At 46.4% G+C, this 19,670-nt stretch overlaps 1 protein-coding gene across 1 annotated transcript; it reads left to right on the top strand.

The window, feature by feature from the left end:
• The first annotated feature begins 559 nt into the window (after positions 1-559).
• smad7 (SMAD family member 7) lies at positions 560-19,114 on the top strand. The gene is made up of 4 exons (XM_041058728.1): positions 560-2,057; positions 2,988-3,041; positions 6,947-7,018; positions 18,200-19,114. The coding sequence occupies exons 1-4, from the start codon at positions 1,592-1,594 to the stop codon at positions 18,736-18,738; spliced, it is 1,131 nt and encodes a 376-aa protein (XP_040914662.1). The 5' UTR covers positions 560-1,591; the 3' UTR covers positions 18,739-19,114.
• The last annotated feature ends 556 nt before the right edge of the window (positions 19,115-19,670 follow it).

Raw genomic sequence — 19,670 nt, 5'->3', positions numbered from 1 at the left:
GGCCAGAGTAAAAATGGACACTTTGAGCAGAAAAGTTAAAGCCTGGATTATATGGACTGTATATATACACACCAATCTGACTGATTTCCAGCTCCATTAAAACACAATTTTAACATACATATCTGCTTAACATGAATAAACTGCTAAAAAAAAATCCACGAATCAAACACATCAGGTATCCCAGGGAAAAACATTTTTAAAAAATGGTTTAATAACATACAAAGGGCCTAAAGTAGATTTATGCTCCACATATTTACCATTTATTTAACATTCAAAAGTTTTAACAGAAATTGCTTTAGGCTCCTATCTTTTGCTTTAGTTTCACAACCCCGTGCTCCCAATCTCAACTTTACACTTTGTCAACTTTTTCTAGGAACATCTTAACTTTTCTGCTCCTTTTGTGTGTGCGTGTGTTTGTGTACGTGTGTGTGTGTGTGTGTGTGTGTGTGTGTGTGTGCGCGCGCGCGCGCGCGCTGTGGGCTCTACTTGGTCTGTTGTTTGCGCAACACAATCACATTTCTTTTAAGCGACAGGGTGTCTAGACACACACGTGACCGGGCGCGTCAATGCGCACTGGAGACTGGAGACGGAGCAAGGGCACCCAAACCATCCGCCTCATTTACAGACAGAGAGCCTTTTACCCCCCTCGAAATCACTCGTCGGCTCGCTTTTTTCCACACTCAGACACGGAAACTTCGTGAGCGATACGAGGTTGGATTATTTTATTTTAAGGGATTCGGCAACTAAAATAGGTTACAAGACTCGCTGCGTTGGACGTAACCAGAGGGTCTCTCTCTCGCTTTCTCTCTGGCTTTTCAAACGCAACTCAACTCGGGTTAGAGATTCAGTCCTGGATTTGATCCTTGGCTCTTCGGACGAGACTCATTCCTGCCAGCAGACCACATCCTCTGCAGACGAGTGGCACATTTAGACGATAACGGATAAATAAAAGCCTCCGCAAGCCTGGTGGAGAGAGCCCTACTCTGTGCAGTCGGATCAAGGATTTTGTGGATTAATGCTCTTGAAGACACAGCGGCGAGCTTCGGTTTTCATGGGATAATTGTGATAGCGTTTAGGCTTAATTAGGCCCCAGTTTGTCTCATTTCCACTACAGCTGATGCGCATAGAAAGATGTTTTGACAGTGTTTATACGCTGAAAATCGACACGGAGTGTGATTTAAAGGGGTCAGCTCACAGCGCTAGGCTGCACATCACCAAGTGAATGATTGTAACACATTGAGGCTACATGCTTCTGTGTTGTAGCAGATTTCTCATCGCCGCTATAGAGGTGTATAAGCTGCTAGATTCATTATTATAGCCTAGTCTTAAACGCCCGGGGGCGATGGTTATTTCTCCCCAGAGGAAAAGCTGACTGTCCCGTGAACCTCGACTGCTTTTCGGTGATCTAGTCTGCAGGAGAAGGCAACAGAGACTGGCGTATGCTACAGATTTCCTCTGCTTATCCAGCTCCCAGTTTTTCCACCGTATTTTCTCAGGCTGCTTATCATTGCCTGGACTCGGATCCCGGAATCTTCATGATTTGCGGACACCATGCTCGTTTTTTAGCCGGGGAACCCTCTTTTCGTCCCGCATGTTTAGGACCAAACGATCGGGGCTCGTCCGGCGACTCTGGAGGAGCCGTGCGCCCGTGGAGGGCGACGGGGAGGCGGATAGAGGGACGCATGCCTCCGGGGGCTGCTGCATGGGCAAAACGACAAAGGTGGCCAAGTCCAACGCCGGGTCGGAGGCTGAATTGAAGGCGTTGACCCACTCGATACTGAAAAAGATCAAAGAAAAACAATTAGAAGTGCTTTTGCAGGCGGTGGAGTCCAAGGGGGGTGCCCGAAGCCCCTGCTTGCTCCTGCCCAGCAAAGTGGACGCCAAAGTGGGTCAACAGTCTTACTCTCTCCCCATGCTGCTCTACAAAGTGTTCAGGTGGCCGGACCTCAGGCATTCCTCGGAGCTGAAGAGGCTGTCTTGCTGTGAATCCTACGGGAAAATCAACCCAGAGCTCGTTTGCTGCAACCCGCACCACATGAGCAGGCTTTGTGAACTCGGTGAGCTGGATTATTTTAATAACCTCATCTTCACAACAAAAGTTCTGAAATTGCGTTTAATTCTCTGGTGGTCGGGCCTAATTTTGAATCAAGTACAAATTCAGACACCGTGACATTATGTCAAAGAATTGCCGGGCTCTTAAGGACTAATTAGCCTAATTCAGATGACATCACCTCTCTTGGCACGGTTGTATTGAGTTTCCATAAGGTCAAACTTGACCCATGTGGAAAGCGTGCCAAGTGGTCCTCTTCATCTTTTCTGCACTGTTTTGTCATGAAATTTGAATTTGACATGTCACATTATAATACTCCCATCACGGATCTTCTCTGCCAAAAAATTATCCTCCAACTTGTATGATCACGATTGTGTTTTTAAAATGTTAAACGTGTTGATTTCTTAATAGAGATCTGTTAATTAGCCTGCGATCCAACTTTAACGACATGTTTGTTTTTGGCACGTCAAAGGTGCTAGCACTTCTGAGTTGTTTATTCCAAGTTAAATCAAGATATTTTCAACTTCATCAAAGCCCCGCTTTTCAAACAAACAGCCTATCTGGCATTTCAGCATTTCACAATTGGCATTTCCAAAGTGCAAAGCGACTCAGCCAGGGCTTTACAGTCTTTCCACGCTGAAGTTTCCAGGGCCTGTGTGTGTGTGTGCTTGCTTGGCGTCCCGGGCCAAAAGAGGCCCGTATCTCAGTTTGTCCTAGACGCTGATAGTGGCCCTCCTGGCGCCAGGCGGCCCCCTGTTTATCTGCCTGCCAATGAAAGGCAATAGCCGCACGACCGGCCTCACTGCCTGCCTCTCCAGGCTGAGCTGACAGACCCAAACCCCCTTTTCCCTGAAGAACGACAACTCTTATCATAAAGTTGAAATCTCTCCCTTGTTTTTTCTTATGCTCTGCTTCTTTTTTTCCCCCCCACATGCAGAGTCTCCTCCTCCTCCATATTCTCGCTATCCCATGGACTATCTTAAACCACCAGGTGAGTTTAATCTACATATATAAACACACACAGGCACATGTATATTTTTGTCTGGACCACATATTTTTTTATTTTTGCAAAACATACACATTTAAAAGGCCATCTTGCATTCAAGAACGTTTGTGTTGTCTGATATGTCTGATATTACATATTGCATATAGTCTTACACACTACCCCTGCAGTGCATTTGTGTGTGTGTGTGTGTGTGTAGGAAATGGCTCCATGTTATGTTGTGATTTATGATAGCTGTGGAGTGGCACGCCTGGCTGGCTGGGCAGTTCTAGCATGGCTGGCAGCCAGGGCAAAGCAGCACAAAGTTGAGATACCAGCTATAGACTGACTGGCACATCACTTGGGGCATATTGTGTGTGTGTGTGTGTGTCTGTGTGTGTCTGAGAGGGAGTTGTATGGGTGTTTGTTTGTGTGTCCTTCTATCTATTGTAAATTGCAGAGAGAGAGGAACAGACAGACAGCGGCGTCTCTGGAGCCAGTCAGCCTTTATCAGCTGAATTAATCAACAGATTAAGGTTGAGGGCGTGTGTGTGTGTCACAGTCCCACATCTCTGTTTGGATGTGTTTGTTTTAGGGACTGAGGGAGGGAATTTGTGTATGATCTTCCACCTGTTTTTTTTTTTCCCCCCCTTAACAAGCTTTGGTCGTGTTTAATTGTTTTCTCTCTCCATCTGTGCCAGACTCCACATGCTGCTGTGGTTGTCATCCTATTCCCTGGTGCCGGAAAGTGGCATCAGGTTATGTCATCGCCTATTAAGTCGGTTTTGAAGTGTGTTAAATTTCAGCCTATAACCAGAATAGTGCGAGACTGAGTAGGAAGGGAAGGAGATAGGATCCTTTTAACTCTCTGCAACAGTTTCTTTTCATGTCACAGAAATTGTGACAAAGATGTAAATTCTTAGACTGTGTGTGGGACTGGCAAGGCCTTGGTTTTTAATTTTTTCAGTTTTTTTAAATTTTCTCAATCTCTCCCTCGCGTCTTTGCTCATTTACCCCTTTCTGTCTATCTGTCAGTGCAGGAAAAGCTCAGAGTTAAACAATGACCAGTCGGCCGACCAGCCATCCAGTTAGTCAGGAGAAGGAGAAAGTGGTTTTCAGTGAGTGAAAACAATAGGAAGTCATTGCAGCTGCAGCTGTGGCTCTTCAAAGCCTCGCTTCTCTCTGTATTTGTCATCTTTATTTACCAGGCTTTGGCAATATTTTTTTTTACCTGAAAGGCCTCTCCAAAACCTTAAACACGAACAAAAATCGATCCAAAATACTGAGCAGAATCTTCTTCATACTCGACCCTCTGCTGCTGTGACGTCTGTCTCAGGGTAGAGCTAGCAAGTTCATTTGGAGACTTTCCTGTGATGAAAGGAAACAAGAAGGTAAATAGGAAATATAAGCTGGATGAAGACAAAGGAAATGATTATACAACTCATGTTACCACCCCATTCCCCTTTTCAGAGCAAACTGAAAAAACACAAAAACTTAAATTGGTGTGACTGTGTGGGAACTAAATATTGGCAACAGGAACAGAACAAGAAAAGGAAAATATCACCAGGTCGCTCGTCTGACTCCTGCCATAAATATGCTTTTTGTTGAAATCATAGTTTTTCATAATTTAAGTGGAAAAGGTACAACAGTCTCTAGGCTCACCTGTCAAGCTATTTCCTTGTTTGGTTGCATTCTGTTGCTGCAGCTGCATTTGTGGTCAATCAAAGGAGACTGTCTGTCTGTCTGTCTGTCTGTATTGACGAAGGAGGGTGAAAGACAACATATTAATAGAACAATGGAGCAAACTGGAGGACGCACACACACACACACACACACACACACACACACACACACACACACAGAGGACAGATGAGCTTATCATGCAGAAAGATGGGGGTTTTTCCCCTGTGCCTCAGGGAGCTGTCAGTCATCAGCTCCTTCCCATTACTGCAGGCTATTACGACTTTCTATACTATTCTTTGCATTTGCTTTATATAACAGTGTTAAATCATCATGACATTCAGAAAATCTGCATAGATAACTTTTAGAAGGCAATTAAACTCTGTAAAAATCTGCATGAAGCGGAAGAGCGCTGTATTTTATGATGATGGTTTTATGATTCCAGTGAGCAGGAAGTGGGGTTATATGTGTCAGGGTGCCTGTCCGCTCCAGCAGCAGCGGTCAAAATGAAAGCAGCCTGGACATAAAACGCTACCTTGTTTCAGCTCTGGGGAATATAAATCACACACTGTTTAGCTCTTTCTCTCTGATGCCCCCTCAGCCCTGTGGTCAGCTGTGAACTGTTGCCCGGGAGACTAGGGCAAGGCTGCTGGCAGCCAATGAAAGGGAGGCAGGCTGGGCTATGCCCGTGCATCTCGTTACTGCGACCACAGCAGCACGGGCCGCGTCCGGACGGGGCAGGGTGGCGGGGAGTAGGGCTCGCAGTGAAACCACTCTGGTCGCTGTTTCTTAATTACTTCATAGCTACTGCAGCTCCGCTTGGTCAAACAGGAGGCCAGTGAGACGATCTGTTAGCTAGAGAGTGGAAGTATTCAACAGAAACACCATCCACCTCCTCCTCCTCCTCCTCGCCATATGTGGATTAAATGCTTACTCAACCCCCACACACTGTATGGCAAGAATCATCTTTTTTTTCCCTTCAGTTTACATTTTGTAATTTTAGCTTTTTTTTATTGCGACTTTGGTGCGATCAAGTTGAGTGTAACAGTTATGGGCATGTTCCCTACAATATATTCATCAGAAAAACTGCACTTTAGAGTCATAATGCAGTCAGAGCGGAGGTGACCACCACCGCACGCTGCGCTTCGATGGATGGTAGGTGCAGGAGCAGCATTGACGTGCAGCAAAAGGAATGTATCATTAGTGAATTCCAAGCTACCAGCAGCAGCTCTGCAGCAGAGCTAGCCTTCTCCCAGCGGTGTGCTGCTCCGCTCGGCGCACACAGCGGTTTTGTTGAAGCTCCATTCAGGTGTCATGTTGAAACTGGTCGACATTACAAGTCTTGGTGGGAGTTAAGTATTCAAATGCAAAGAGAGGGTGAGAGAGAATGACTGGTTTTCCCCTCTTGTCTGCCTGCTAGTGCGCCATTAAGAAAATCTATGGTGAGCTGCTTTCAAGGTTTTTCGGAGCTCTGTTTGCCTCATTGTTTTTGCTAGGATGGAGTGTATTCTGCCAAAATTTCTATTTCCAAGGCAGCCACACACACATATTTAACTCATTTTGAGGCACAAACATTTCTGATATCTTAGCTGCTGGTGTGAAGACTGAGGTTTCTGATTTAGCTTAAACACATCAAATTCACACATATTTTTCAGCTCTTTCTGTCCTTGGAGAGAAAAGCTGGAACAGGAACAATATAGAGACAGTTATCAGACCAGTTTGGAAGGTTATTAAAGAAGGAGACCCAGAACACACAGTGTTGCACTCACAGTCTTCTAGTATTTGATCTGTATTTGGTTATTGAGCAGGGATCACAGTCTCCAGGCCAAACTCTCGCCTCAGTCATTAGCAGAGAGACTACAGCTCTTTCCAGATCAGTAGCTCGTCTATGCAGAGATGCAGGGCTAACGTTCCTCCTGAAGCAGTGGATTATGGGGGATTATCAGGGGTGTAAGAAACTCTCCGCTGTAAGTCCTTCTCTGTGTGTGTGAGAGTGTGAGCTCGGTCGTCAGCGTCTTCATTAGGCATTGATTTCACTGGAGTGATTGACGGCCTCACAGCTGCTGCTTTGCCTTCTCTCCTCACACACGCATGCACACACACACACACACACACACACACACACACACACACACACACACACACACACACACACACACAGGAACACACACACAGTACTAATTCAAAGTCTCTCTCTCTCTCTCTCTCTCTCTCTCTCTCTCTCTCTCCATTAGATTCTCCAGACTCTGGACCTTCATCCAGTGATACTGGGGGAACGACATACTCGGCCCCTGTGGGGCTTTCAGGTAAATATCCCTACAAATAGATTTCCTGTCTATTCAACCCATTTTCTACTCTTCATCCCCTTTGCCAGTCATATTATTTTCCTCTTTTGTTTTCTTTTCCTTCTCCTATGGATTCCTCTCAACACACACACACTCATCTCCCCTCCATACTTGTGATGAGGCAGTGATTGTGGGGGCCCCTGCTTCCCCTCTGTAATAAAAAAAAAAGCCAGTGAAGGAGGGTGGTGTATTTCTCCCACATCCACATAAATTCCTCCCTCCTGGCTCTTTGAACAACGCTCCTCTCTTCTCCTCTTCCTCTCCCATTCCCTCTCATCCCTTTCCGTGTTATGTTGTAATGGAAGACAAACACGCTCAACTGTTGTTTGGAGAAGAATATGCTCTGTGCGTGCGGTATTGTGGGGAAAAAAAGCAGCTTCAACTGACATGCGAGTGTTTGTTTGGGTGTGTTTGTGCGTACAGGGGATGTCTTTGTAGACAGTTAACTCTCCTCTGGGCTCTCTGTGTGGATAAGAGCAAGACACAGGCGCCTTTTTTTCCCCCTTCCATCTCTCATGCAGGACGTGTTTCGGGCTTCCTCAGCTTTTCTCCCATAATCCCCTTTGGCAGCGTTGCCTTCCTCGCCCAGCACCCTGTCCGCAGGCTACAGAATAAGATGGTGTCCGCAAGAGAGAGACTTTGCTCTCCACTGCCTGAGATTGCTCTATGCTGTTCTCTGCTTTCCTTTGCCTCAGATGGTTCTCATTACTGGGCCTTTAAAGCCTGTTTTATGTCAGTTGGTGTTCGCTGCCCATTTTCCCCCCTCCTTTGTTTGGTGGTAGGGGGATGGAGGGGTTAGCCTGCCTGCCTGCCTGCATGCATATGTGAGTGTGTGTCCTTAGATGGGAGCAGAGATTGGAGCAGTGCTTAAAAGAATGGAGGGACCAGAAATCAGCCTCTCCTCTCCTCCTCCAGACCCCCAGATGGACACTAAAGTCCTCCCTGTGTGCATTAAGTAAAGACACATTTTAGACCCAGTTGAAACTGTGAAACCCAAGAACTGGTGTCTTAACAGGCGCCCCCATGCTCCCTCCCTTACTCCTTCCCTCCCTCGGCAAGCGTACACACTACCCCTCCTCCTCCCCTGTTTTCCTTCCTGGCGAGGATGACATGGGAGCGGCGGCCAGCGCTCCAGTGAATGGGCCCCCTCTGTAAAAGCAGTAGAGGTAGAAAGGCCAGGGCGGGATGGCCGAAGTGCTCTGCCCTCATGATTTCCCTGGCAAGCCGAGGGAAGAAAAAAAGGCTGCTCCATTCCTCCCTTCCCCTCCCTCACAATCCCTCCCTCCCTGCTTCCCTCCTTTACTCCCTCCCTCTGGGGCCCTGACAAAAGAAACATGGCTCTCCCAGAGGCCTGCTCCTGACCTTCTAATTCACTCACTCTGCCCTTTTTATGTTCTTCTCCAGACATATTTACAGAGAGGAAGAAGGAAGAGAGAGGAGGGTGTCTTTGAGGGAAGGAGGGTGGCAAAGACTTGAAGTCAGCAAGAGTTGTACTGTTACTTTTTTGCATTGAAGTAGGTTCTTGTGGACTTTTAGAAAATTGAACCCTGCAATGGACTTAAACCGTAGCAAAAACAAAACAAGCACCCAAGCAAAATCCTCAGTCATCTTGAAAACATTGTTCAGACAGAGCTCATGAGATGAGGTTTGAGAAAACATCCTTCTCTCCGTCTCAGAAAACCGAGACCGTCCAGGCTGGAAGGAGTTAAGTGAGCTGCGACAGCGACAAGCGCAAATGCAAACTAGGCTGCCTGCCAGGCTACCAGCTCCAAAGCTCCTCTCGCTGGCTCACGTCATCAGCTTGGAACAGAGCAGAGAGCGGTGGAGAGGAGAGGAGAGGAGAAAAGGAGAGGAGAGGGGGGTCGATGGCTGGAGGCCTGCAGCTGGGTGTCGGGGTGCTGATCTCGGTTTGAGCTGGGTTGAGGGCTTGGCTCAGGGGTTTTGGGTCACCCAGGAAATGGAGAGAGAGATCAAGAGAAAGATTTGGAAATGGGAGCTCAGGTCAGGGTTAAGAGGGCACAGGATTCCTGGTTATAGATCTGTTGAGTGTTGAGATGTGTTGTTCTCAGGCTGAGTAACATTTAAAATTTTTCCATCCTTGTGCTGCAGTGATATAGTAGTTTAATTTTGGTCTCGATACGGAAACAACAGTTTAACAAATTAAGTTTTCCCCTTTTTTTCATTTAAAAGAAAAAAAAAGAATCCAAACGTTCTCAAATGCTGAATGTTGTTAAACACAAGCAGATGTACAAGAACTTTCCAGTGTCTAAAATTGGCCAAATTTTGAATTGAGTCTGGAACTATCTGGTCAAAGAGTAAGTAAACAGATTTACGAACCTGACCAGACATCCAGTGCCAGTTTTCTGCTCTTGATAGTTTTGATACTTGGTAATTTGGACACATTCAGTCCAAAGAAGCACTGAGGACCCAGCTTTAGGTTGTACATTCTGTACATGCATTAACTCTTCTTTAAATGTGAGTTATAGACCTCCGTTTGTGCCAAGCTCTTATTGGATGTGTAGCATTGATGTGTGTGTGTGTGTGTGTGTGTGTCGGTGGCATGCCTGCTGGTGCCATCGGGGACTGACCCGGAGTGCCTGTGTGTAAGAGGATCCGGTCGGGCCACGGTGACATGTACGCACACACACACACATTTTCACACACACACCAATACATACACACAGACAGGCAGATAGAGTGACCTGGTGCGAGCCCTGGCGCACGGCCGACTGTCACACAGGCGCTTCCTCCCACTGCAGGTTAAATTTAGGCCGAGTTGTATTCTTATACCACCAGCCAGTCATCTCACTCGACAGACAGTCGGCCAGCCCATCAGTCAATTAGTCATCCAGTGAATCGGCTGGAGGTATAACCTTCATCAGGGGCTCTGACAGAGATTAAATTTAGTCTTGGCACCTCGGTTCATTAAATCAAACTAGTTCTGCTGTCAAATGGAAGGCCCTGAAGAAACGGCCCATTTTTGGTCCAAGCCCAGCGAGAGAAACAGCCGGTGTGTTGTTTTGAATTTGTTTATCACCAATGTAATACCTAAGACATTATCTTAGATGGGTTTTTTTATTGGAAACTAACTTCCAGCAGTCAACAGCTCAGCTCAGAGACAGAGCACCCTCAGTCTCCCTCCTCTCTCTCTCTCTGCATTCCTGCCTTGTTTGGGTTAGCAGGGAAAGGAAAGGGCTGCGCAGGATATGACCTCATGTCTTTGAGGAAAAGGCGAGCGGACAGGGAGGCAGCCGAGGCCTCATCTTGACGGAAAACAAACACTTGGGTGCACCAACCAGAAAGGAGGGAGGGAATAAAACAAGAAAGGGAGAAGGAAACTGAACACTTGTTTTACTTCTACACAGATATAAATGTATGTTACAGCCAGGTGATTTGTTATAGAGGCGTTTTGAAGAGGAAACGAACACATTCTTCACCGTGAAACTGTTGGTTGATTTTCTTTTTGTTTTTTCCCCCTTGCTTGAACACTAAGAGTAAGGAATGAAGATGGAGAGAAGATGGCGGCTTTGGGTGGAGGGAGAGATGGCCGGCAGCTCTGCTGTGTTCTCTGTAATTTGGAAGCTGTGCGTTAGCCAGCGAGTTGAGCAGAGCAGAGCCGGGCCGCTCCATGCCGGGCCAGGATCTCTCATTACTCCCCACTTCCTCTCCTTGCGCGGCAGCCAAGCCGCCTCTTGGCAAGGGACTTAATTTTGGTTTTGGCCGTCCTCTGTTCCCCACCCTGTGTCATTATGCTGCACAAATCTAAAAAACAGCACGGGGAGACAGCCGAGGATGGAGAGAAGGGGAAAAAAGAGAGGAGAGGAAAGCGTGCATAGCCTGCCTGGTTTTTCTGAAGATTTCTTCTCAGATTCAGATGCTCTGTGCTGTCTTGTTCTTAGCGTAGCATCAAGATAACATTTACAGCTGAGAACATTTGCCTACCTTAGCATGGCTTGTTGATGGAAAGGTGGGCTATGCAGATTTGGCACCAAGCCAGAGCTGGAGGGAAGCCCAGAACAAGATGAACATTGTTTTGGTTTGCAGTCACTCTGTGGAAGTGAATTTTGACATCACCTCAATGTATTAAGAGAGAAAGAAAGTGTGTGTGAAGGAGAAAGAGGAAAGGAGGGAGAACTCCCCCGCCCCCCTTGCCTTCAGCAGGATAAAGATGGAAATGGAAATAAGTGGAGACACATTCCTGTAAACCTGTGTGTGTGTGTGTGTGTGTGTGTGTGTGTGTGTGTGTGTGTGTGTGTGTGTGTGTGTGTGTGTGTGTGTGTGATTTCTTGTGTGACACACATGGCTGCTGTCTCTTTACCCTCCTGCCTCCTGCTCATTCATGTAGTCGCTTCGGCTTTTGTGTACTCGGACAAGGGGGTGTATCTTTTTATGTCATCGACAGACTCTGTCCTGTCAGTGGCCACATCTCTATCATAGACCACAGCACTGGCATATAACCACACATGCACACACAGACACACACCCACACACACACACACAATTATTAATAACAGAGCAGAAACACAACAAAAGCTCAGACTGCACACAACTGGCTCTGCAGGTTGTCTCCCTCTGTTTGTGGTGCCTGTATTATTTAGTTCCCACGCTGTTTCAGAGCCACACAATGTAGGTGATTGTTCAGCTTGTCTGTCCATCTGCCCGTAGCGCCGTGTTTATGCGTGTGTGTATGCATGCATGTGTGTGAATGGCTTTGAGATATGGAGCCTGTGGGTGATCTTCTGACGTGTGTGTGTTTGCAAAAGCGAGCTGATGACATCATTATGGCCGGCCTGGCACCCTGTGTCCAACTAGCTTGTGTTTATTTGTCCGGTCACCCTGGGAAATCTGGACTGCAGGGGATAGTGTGTGTGTGTGTGTGAGGGTCAGCATGATGAAGTGTTTGAATAGTAACCCAGCAGGAGTAGGAAGGAGGTGTTACAGGGACACAAAATGTCCTTCAGTGAAAAAGTAGTGTAGTAGTTGTGTGATGATGTGGATGTAAATGGAGGATTGTCCCCAGTTATTTGTGAAACCTTCTCGTGTTTTATCTCACACTAAGAAAAACACCACTCCTGAGCGACATCAAGACATGTGGATCATGTAATTATAGCAGAAACTTCCACTCAGAGAAAATTATACTGTAGATGGAGGCATTAGGAAAACATGCGCCATTTCTTCTCCTTATCTTCTCCCGGTCGTGGCCGGATGGTTCATGTTAGAGATGGCGTGTCTGCAACTCATTCTCTCTATCTGTGTTTCTGCAAGGAGTCAGATCTGTAGATAGCAAAACTGTGCCACTCCCCTGTGTGGTTTTCCTGCCATCATGGCTTATTTAGGTTTCTTGAAATGGGGGAGGGACTTCACATCTTTTTTTCATAACCTGCCACCCTCAAGAGGCACTTCCTCTTTCACCACTATCAATCTATTTATCTACCTGTCTAAGAGGGCTGAACGATATACGATTTCTTCTGCTTCATAGACAGTGAAAACTGTCAAAGCTTGCTGGTTTGTGACTAAACTTAAAGGGAAACTGCACCGATTTTACACATCAAAGCCTGTTTACAGGTACATGTGCTACTTCATATGTGAAGAAAGTTGAATGAAAGCTTTTGTGGCCCCAAAGGGAGAGGCGCAAACATTACTTGAGGCTGGTCAGTTGGGGCTGAAAAAAAAAAATCTGGGGTTGTTGGAGGAAGTGAGCTCACCAGACCTCTGTAGGCCGCTGCCCATCTCTGCTTGAGGGTACAGACTGCAGACGACACTAGCCGCTACTAGCACAACACGCCCTAATCTCTGACCGAAGTGGTGGCAGTTGGGTAATGTAGTTAGAAGGTTTTGACGAGGAACTGATTTGACTGATGTTTTTTTGTCCGACGATGTTAAAGGAGTGCAATGCTGAATTGGTGGAGTACTCTTTTAAGACAAACGGTAAAATGCAGATGATAAATAAGATAATTCAGCTTTTTGGTTACCAGTTGCATGCTCTGCTGCACAACAAGTAACCGATCACAGTCATCCTAAGAGCAGACTGAGTCATACCTTTCAACAGTGAAAAAATAAACTGGCCAGACTGTGTACAATCTGTGTCTTCAACTTACAAGATTGTAGTGTTGTATTATCTGTCTTCATTGCACAGATTGGCTAACCTTTGTCATTTGGAAGAGGTCGCCTGTCATTGAAAAAGCGAAGGGAACAAGACAGGCTACAAACCCACTGCTGAGGACTCTAACTTCTATTAACTCAAAAAAAAATCAATGAGACCAAATATTTTTGTGGACACGGAGAGAGAAATGTCCAGGCTTTCATTACAGACACACATACCCACAAGGTTGAGCATATATGGCATGGCAGAGGGAACAAAAGGAATGCCTCCAGGGTGACCCTTGACCTTTGAAATAGACTTTCCCCGGCTCGAGAGAGGGTGTTGACTTAGAAAATAAGGCACCGTGAAGAGTCCTTCCTTCCCCCTTGAGCGGTTTCCTTCATGTCTTCCTCATTCCTCTCTTCAGCCGCCTTGTGTGTGTTCGATGACGACAGGGTCATTACACGTCTGAGCTGAGAGAGGCACAAACACACACACACAGAGCTCTCAGAGATCGATACGAGACGGTTCTCAGGAGCCTCCTCACTATTTACTGATGTTGATAGTGTTGTGTCCAGACCTGAAGGTTGAAAGTTGTGTGTGTGTGTGTGTGTGTCTGTGCGTGTCTGTGTGAGGGCGCAGGCGTGTTACTCTGTGACTGTTGACTCCTAAGAATAGTAGTGACCTGGTGTGTGTGTGTGTGGAGTCAGACAGAGGTAATGATTAACCTTTCCAGACTGTGTTTCTGGCCCTGAGAGAAGCACCCAGTCTGTCATCACCCCCCCCCCCCCCCCCCCCTTTCAGCCATCCCTCCTCCCTTCGACCAAGTCCAATTGTCTTGGCTAGCGTGGCGTCCACTTTTTAAGACTGTAGGACCATTAAAATCCACAGGGGAGCTAGTAGTGTGTGTGCACATGTATGTGTGTGTCTATTTGCCATATATTCCGTCTTTCCGCTGTGGTTTAAGTAGTTTGCATGCATGTATTAACATTTATATTTACATATTTCTTTGAAGAGCATCCAGTTTTGTTGTAGCAGCCCCCCCCCCCCCCTTTGCAGACCATAAGCTGATCATCCATTAAATACCTAAAAAACATGGTGCAATATGCTGTTTTTGTTTGCACAGTGTTGCTAATGGCATCCACATTAGCTCTCACCAGCTGCTTCTTGCATTTTCTTACTTTGCAAAAAATGTTTTCAGTAAGGCCTGTTATTATTATTATTATTATCATCCACAATCACACGACGCGCTCCACACCGGTCTGCTGCAGTATCTTTGTGCAACGATCTATCAACATTTTAGCTCTCCACACCATCATGGAAAGTCCTTTTTTTTTTTTTTTTTTTTTTTTGAGGGGGGTTATGTTTGGACCCCATGGGACAAACCAGAACGGGACAGACCAGCAACAGACATCTGACAGAGGCAGAGCAGAGAGGGCCGGGCTGACAGATGGCCTCAGGCTGCCAGCTAGCCAGCTTATCTCCAGTGAGGAGAAGCCTGAGACACATGGGCTGAAAGGCCGCAGAGCAGACGAGCAGGTGGGGCAGCAGACAGATAGACGGACTAATGCTTCGATAGGCAGACATCCAGAAAGCAGACAGACACTCAGACAGATGTACAGACAGAGACTACAGACAGCTCTGTAAGTGTTCAGGGGTTGGAGCTGATGGAAACACAGCGCTCCAAGGACAGACGGACTCGGTGCAGACACTCTGACGACACCGTCTGACACACACGCATACACCTATGCGAGAAGCACCTGAAATAGTGTCAGACTGTAACACGAGGAGCTCGACTGTTTGGACATCTCACACGCAAACGCAAGCACAAACACGTGTGTTAAAAATTAAAATTCAGTTAAATGAGCCTTGCACTTGGAACAAGGTGTGTTGGTATGGGGCCACTCAAATTAGTGAGTGTTTATATGTGTGTGTGTGTGGTTCTGTGTTCAGCAGCATTACTCATGAGGTGTAAGCTCATCTGCTGTCAGGACAAGCTGTGAACATACTCTTCACAAGGCTGCGCCCCACAGATGGAGGAGTCTGCCTGTCTCGCTTTCTCTCTGCTGATGTACTGAACAGAAAAACTTTGGATTTGTTTACCTGTGAGGAGAGTTTGAGCTGGACCGAATCCTGTAGCTATATTTATTTTTGTCATTGTCTCGATGGACTCCCACTCATATTAGTTTACAGTCAGTTTTTTTATCCAACTGCGGAGGAATGGGAAGAATTCAGGGTAGCTGCTGTCACGCTGCTGGACCAAAAGCCCCACATCACTTAACAGCAGTGGAAATGAAATAGTACACAACTACTGTACTCAATTCACCTGATCAGTTTTTTGGTAGTTCTTCCATTTACAGCTATAGTTAGGATATAGATTCAGATCCTTATAAACAAAACATATGATCAAGCTCATAAAATATGATACATTATAGATTGAGCTAACATTATATAAAGTGGTTTGATTTTAAAATGACGCTTACCCACCTACACGAGGAGTGTAGTACTTGTCCTGTGAAAATCTGTGGGTGTGGAGGAAGTCTGAGAAGACTTGGATTTTGGAAGACGTGGGCATTTGCTGGTCAGGGAGGGTCTAACAAAAGAGAATAAGTGCAGGATTCAGTGTTTTCTGGAGCTTGGCCCATACTAGGGACTAAAAGTCAGATTATTTTGGCCAATTATCATCTTTCAGCATCCTTTTTTCATCTGTCTCTGGCAAGACGGGGCCTGTAATGCAGCAGTTGTACACTGTGGTATTGCAACTTTTACACGAAAAAAGGATTTGAATACTTCTAACATCACCGCTTTACTCATTGACCCTTTCTGTTGCCCATCAGATTTCCCTCTGTTGTTTTTCTGTCTCTACTCAACCCTTTGCTTTTATCCCTCCCTCGCTTTTCTCTCCTCTGTGGTTCTCACTTACCACCAGCCAGAGTTTCTGAGAGGAGAAGAGAAAAGAGGCGACGAGGGAGGGGAAGCCGGGCAGTTAGTGTAGTCCTGAATAGCTGGGTGTTTTCAGGCTGCAATGACAGGCTCAGACAGGCAGCCGCTCTAATGACCTCTGACGCCAGGCCCTGTCTCTCTCAGCAATAACAAACACACACACAGGGCCCCACAGGTGAGCTCCACCAGCAGGCCCTCTATCAGCTGTTAAGAAAGTCCAACGCGTCCTTCTTCTTATCAAACCTGGCTGTTCCTGTACATACATGTAAAACAGACCTGAGAGCAAAGCCCCGGCCGGAATCAGAGATTCTGTTTGACATCAACCCGAGACACAAAAGACACTTTCTGTGTCTTATCTTAAAGATAAATGCTTTTTTTAACTCCATTTAGTCTAAGGTAGATAGCCGGGTACTTAGTTTCCCCCAGCACCCCATGAGGACGGATTTACGATAAACTCCCCGAGGCTTGGCTCTGACCAACTTCAAAGAACACAGTCCCTCTTGTTTTACGGAAGGCATGCTTTCAGTTTTTCTCCCCCCTCCACATTCCCTCCCCTCCTCCCTGTTTCTGTCTCTCTTCTCCCAGTGTTGTCTTTTTCTTCCCTTTTTTCCTCCTTCTCCCTGCGTCTAATGAAGGCTAATGACAGGCCGCGGTGAGTCCGCTCAGGCCGGCAGAGATCCTGCCGCATTAACGTTGCAGTTTGTCTCAGACGGGACCTTCCAAATTACCGGTTACATTCGCAGCCACCACAGGATGAAACGAGGAAAGAGGTGGGGGGTGGGGGTAGGCTGGGGTCGGATGGGAAGGATGGTGGCAACTGAAGTGACTCTGAGAGGGGCTCTGTTCATTTTTTTCCCCTCACATATATTTCCCCTCTTCAAGCTTTCTTAACCCTTGAATGTGTCTTTCATCAAGGCTGGATTTCAGTGTGTGTGTGTGGTTGTGTGGGTATGTGTGAGAGAAGAGAGGAAATGTAAGAGATTGTTTAGCAGTTGATAGAAGTTGCAGCAATTAGGTGATGACCTGAAATGCACAAGAGACGCCTAAAAATCAGGAGAGGAAGCAAAGTTGCAAAAGTAACAGTCAAAATATGTGAAAAGCATTCCTTCTCTTCCCCACCCCGCCCCCTCTTTCTTTCCTCTCGCACTCTCTCTGTCTCCCTCTATTTCCCTTGCGCCTGACTGGCTCCCACTCTATTCTAGCTGGGAGTAGCTGGGAGCCAGATTTCTGTGGAATAGAGATATGACGGGGGAGAGGGACGGCACAGGAGGCACACTAAAGGGAGACAGGAGAGGGAGGAGGTGGGGATGTAAGAAGGGGGCCAGTTTGGAAACTGGAGCATGGCCAATGCTACACTTCTTTTACGCTCAGGGGAAACTTTAGACTGGAGAGGCCTAGCTTGTCAACGATTCAGACACCAGGGTTTGAGAGTTAACGGCCTGCCTCGCTCGGCAGCCAAACACCGTGTGCTCCACCGTAGCCGGGGGATAGTTTATGTGTTTATGTGAAAGTCCCTCGTCTTGTTGCTGTTGCTCAGTTACTTCGGCCTTGTCTTCGTAAAACACAAATTCAGACATAGTTTCTAATTTCCTCCAGCAGAGTGAAGCATGTTGCTGTAGAGAGATGAGATGATCGAGACAGTGGGTTGACGTCAGCACATTGTTGGCCACGCTGCTACAAAAATACAGCGAGCCAGACAGAAGATAAGCATTTAATGCCTAGACAAATATTGTACTGCGTGTGGACACTTGCCTGCCAGTGTCTCTGAGTTGCTTCTCTTGTCTGAAGTCCAGGAATTCCAACATGGTTTTCCTGTATGGCAGAAATTGAGGATGACAGTTTAGCTCTGGCTCCCGACTAAAGCGCATTCTCCATTTCCCAAGACAGGGATAAGGAAGAAGTTGTGGGGATGTAGCAATGTTTGAGTAGTTTCATAGTAGTTTCGAAAGATATTTCTGATCACTTGTCCCTCATGACAGCCTCCGGCAACACCCCTCACACCTCTTTTTCTTTTCCTCTTGATCTGTGTATTTTATGGTCTGATGTTCAGTGTCGTCATGTTCCTGTGCACCTTCCAGTAGGTCTAACCATCTCCTTCTTTCCGTCTCCTTCTTCAGATTCCCTGGCAATGCAGGAGTCTGGCGAGCGGGCCCATTGGTGCGTGGTGGCATACTGGGAGGAGAAGACACGCGTCGGGCGCCTCTACTCAGTCCAGGAGCCCTCTCTGGACATCTTCTATGATCTACCTCAGGGGAACGGCTTCTGCCTGGGCCAGCTCTGCTCCGACAACAAGTCCCAGCTGGTGCAAATGGTGCGGGCCAAGATCGGCTATGGCATCCAGCTGACGCGTGAGCCAGACGGGGTGTGGGTCTACAACCGCAGCTGCTACCCCATCTTCATTAAGTCGGCCACACTGGACAACCCGGACTCGCGCACGCTGCTGGTGCATAAGGTGTTCCCCGGTTTCTCCATCAAAGCTTTTGACTATGACAAGGCCAGCAGCCTGCAGAGGCCGAACGACCACGAGTTCACTCAGCAGCCTCGCACCGGCTTCACAGTGCAGATAAGCTTTGTGAAAGGCTGGGGACAGTGCTACACCAGACAGTTCATCAGTAGCTGCCCGTGCTGGTTGGAAGTCATCTTCAACACCCGATAGCAGCAGCCTTCCTCTTCTACACCCTCCTTGCCTCCTCTGCCCCTTCACAAACAGACTACACCCACTTTCCTTTTTTGTTCCAGAGGTTCAAAGAGAGAGAAAAAAAGTTTTAACAGAAGAAGAAGAAGAAAGTATAAAATTCTGACGGACTTTGTTTAATAAATGACGAAGATTTAATTAAATAAAATAAGAAGCGAAAAATGTATTTTATGTTATATATAAATATATTATTAATTGTAAATATGAAGACGTTTTATATGCATCATTATTTATGTATTGTGCAATGTGTTGATGAGAAAAAGAAAATAAGATGCACTTTGCTTAATATAAATGCAAAACAAAGAAATGCCAAAATAAAAAAAAAGTACAAATAACATTCTTTGTTCCATCTATGCTTTATCTTTGGGTTTGTGGTGGTTTCATTCAGTTTTTTCAAGGTTTTTTTTCTATTTGTTTTTTGCATGGTCCATTATTGTCTTATTTGAATGGATCCACATGCCGGTTTCCTAAAACCCTTTGGTGGAGAACGTTGTCTCTTCATTATAACCAAAGTCAACATTGGCTCAACTTTGTGCCACTTAACGACTTTGATGTCATGTCGTGGATCGTAAAAGCATTTCCCTGTGAGACAACGTGAGTCAGACTGTGACAGAGCCATAACTCACTGTTCCCGCTCTTACAGGCTCATTATGCCTTTTTAAATTTGTCTGTTTTTCCTGAGTTATTTTGGGATGAATGTCCCTCTTCCTCTCTCCTCTCATTAATCAACTGATGACATCACGGCCAGGAAGCAGTAATGACAAATTTCAGGAACCAATAAAGTCACGAGAGGATCCAGCTTCCTGGAGGAGCCTCCTCATTTTAATGGCTTATAAAAGAAAAGAAAGGCGTGTAATTAATCAGACAATCACACAAAGAATTCGGTGCCACAC

This window comes from Toxotes jaculatrix, chromosome 16 (genome assembly GCF_017976425.1).
Source record: "Toxotes jaculatrix isolate fToxJac2 chromosome 16, fToxJac2.pri, whole genome shotgun sequence".
Classification (NCBI taxonomy): domain Eukaryota; kingdom Metazoa; phylum Chordata; class Actinopteri; family Toxotidae; genus Toxotes; species Toxotes jaculatrix.
Note: the sequence above shows the minus strand (reverse complement) of the source record. Positions and strands in the feature narration are given on the sequence as shown.